This window comes from Corvus brachyrhynchos, unplaced genomic scaffold, assembly GCF_000691975.1.
Source record: "Corvus brachyrhynchos isolate BGI_N302 unplaced genomic scaffold, ASM69197v1 scaffold527, whole genome shotgun sequence".
NCBI classification, from domain to species: domain Eukaryota; kingdom Metazoa; phylum Chordata; class Aves; order Passeriformes; family Corvidae; genus Corvus; species Corvus brachyrhynchos.
The window spans coordinates 127,307-127,897 of record NW_008239051.1 but is presented as its reverse complement, the minus strand read 5'-3'; the positions used below and the strand labels follow the sequence as shown (position 1 = coordinate 127,897).

Sequence of the window (591 nt, the reverse complement as noted above, 5' to 3'; positions counted from 1 at the left end):
GACGCAGAGGGGAGAGAGGGGACAGGTGACACAGAGGGGACAGCGGTGACACAGAGGGGACAGAGGTGACACAGAGGGGACAGAGGGGACACAGAGGGGACAGAAGGGACACAGAGGGGAGAGAGGGGACAGAGGGGACAGAAGTGACAAAGCGGGGACAGAGGTGACACAGGGAACAGCAGGGGACAGAGGTGACACAGAGGGGACAGAGGTGACACAGCTGAGACAGGTGACACCCCCGGGACAGCGGGGACAGAGGTGACACAGCGGGGACAGAGGACAGGTGACACCCCCAGGGCTCCACCCAGGGACAGGGAGGGGACAGGGGACAGGTGACACCCCCAGGACAGGGACAGGTGACACTCCCAGGATAGGGACAGGGATAGGGACAGGTGACACCCTGTGGACAGGGAGGGGACAGGGGCCAGGTGACAGCGACAGCGACCTTGTGGCGCACGAAGGTGTCGAATTCCATCAGGCTGAAGCCCAGGGAGCCGTCCCCGTACAGGACCCACACCTGGGGACCGTCCCCAAATGTCACCGCTGTCCCCAGCGGGTGGCCCTGGGCACCCTCTGAACCACCCCCACCCC

At 65.0% G+C, this 591-nt stretch overlaps 1 protein-coding gene across 1 annotated transcript in view; it reads right to left on the bottom strand.

The window, feature by feature from the left end:
• The window catches only part of ILVBL (ilvB acetolactate synthase like), a 28,202-nt gene that overhangs the window by 3,670 nt on the left and 23,941 nt on the right, over positions 1-591 (bottom strand). Inside the window, exon 9 of the mRNA XM_017739065.1 lies at positions 432-573. Within this exon, the coding sequence (XP_017594554.1) occupies positions 432-573 (142 nt within the window). The remainder of the gene's footprint in view (positions 1-431; positions 574-591) is intronic.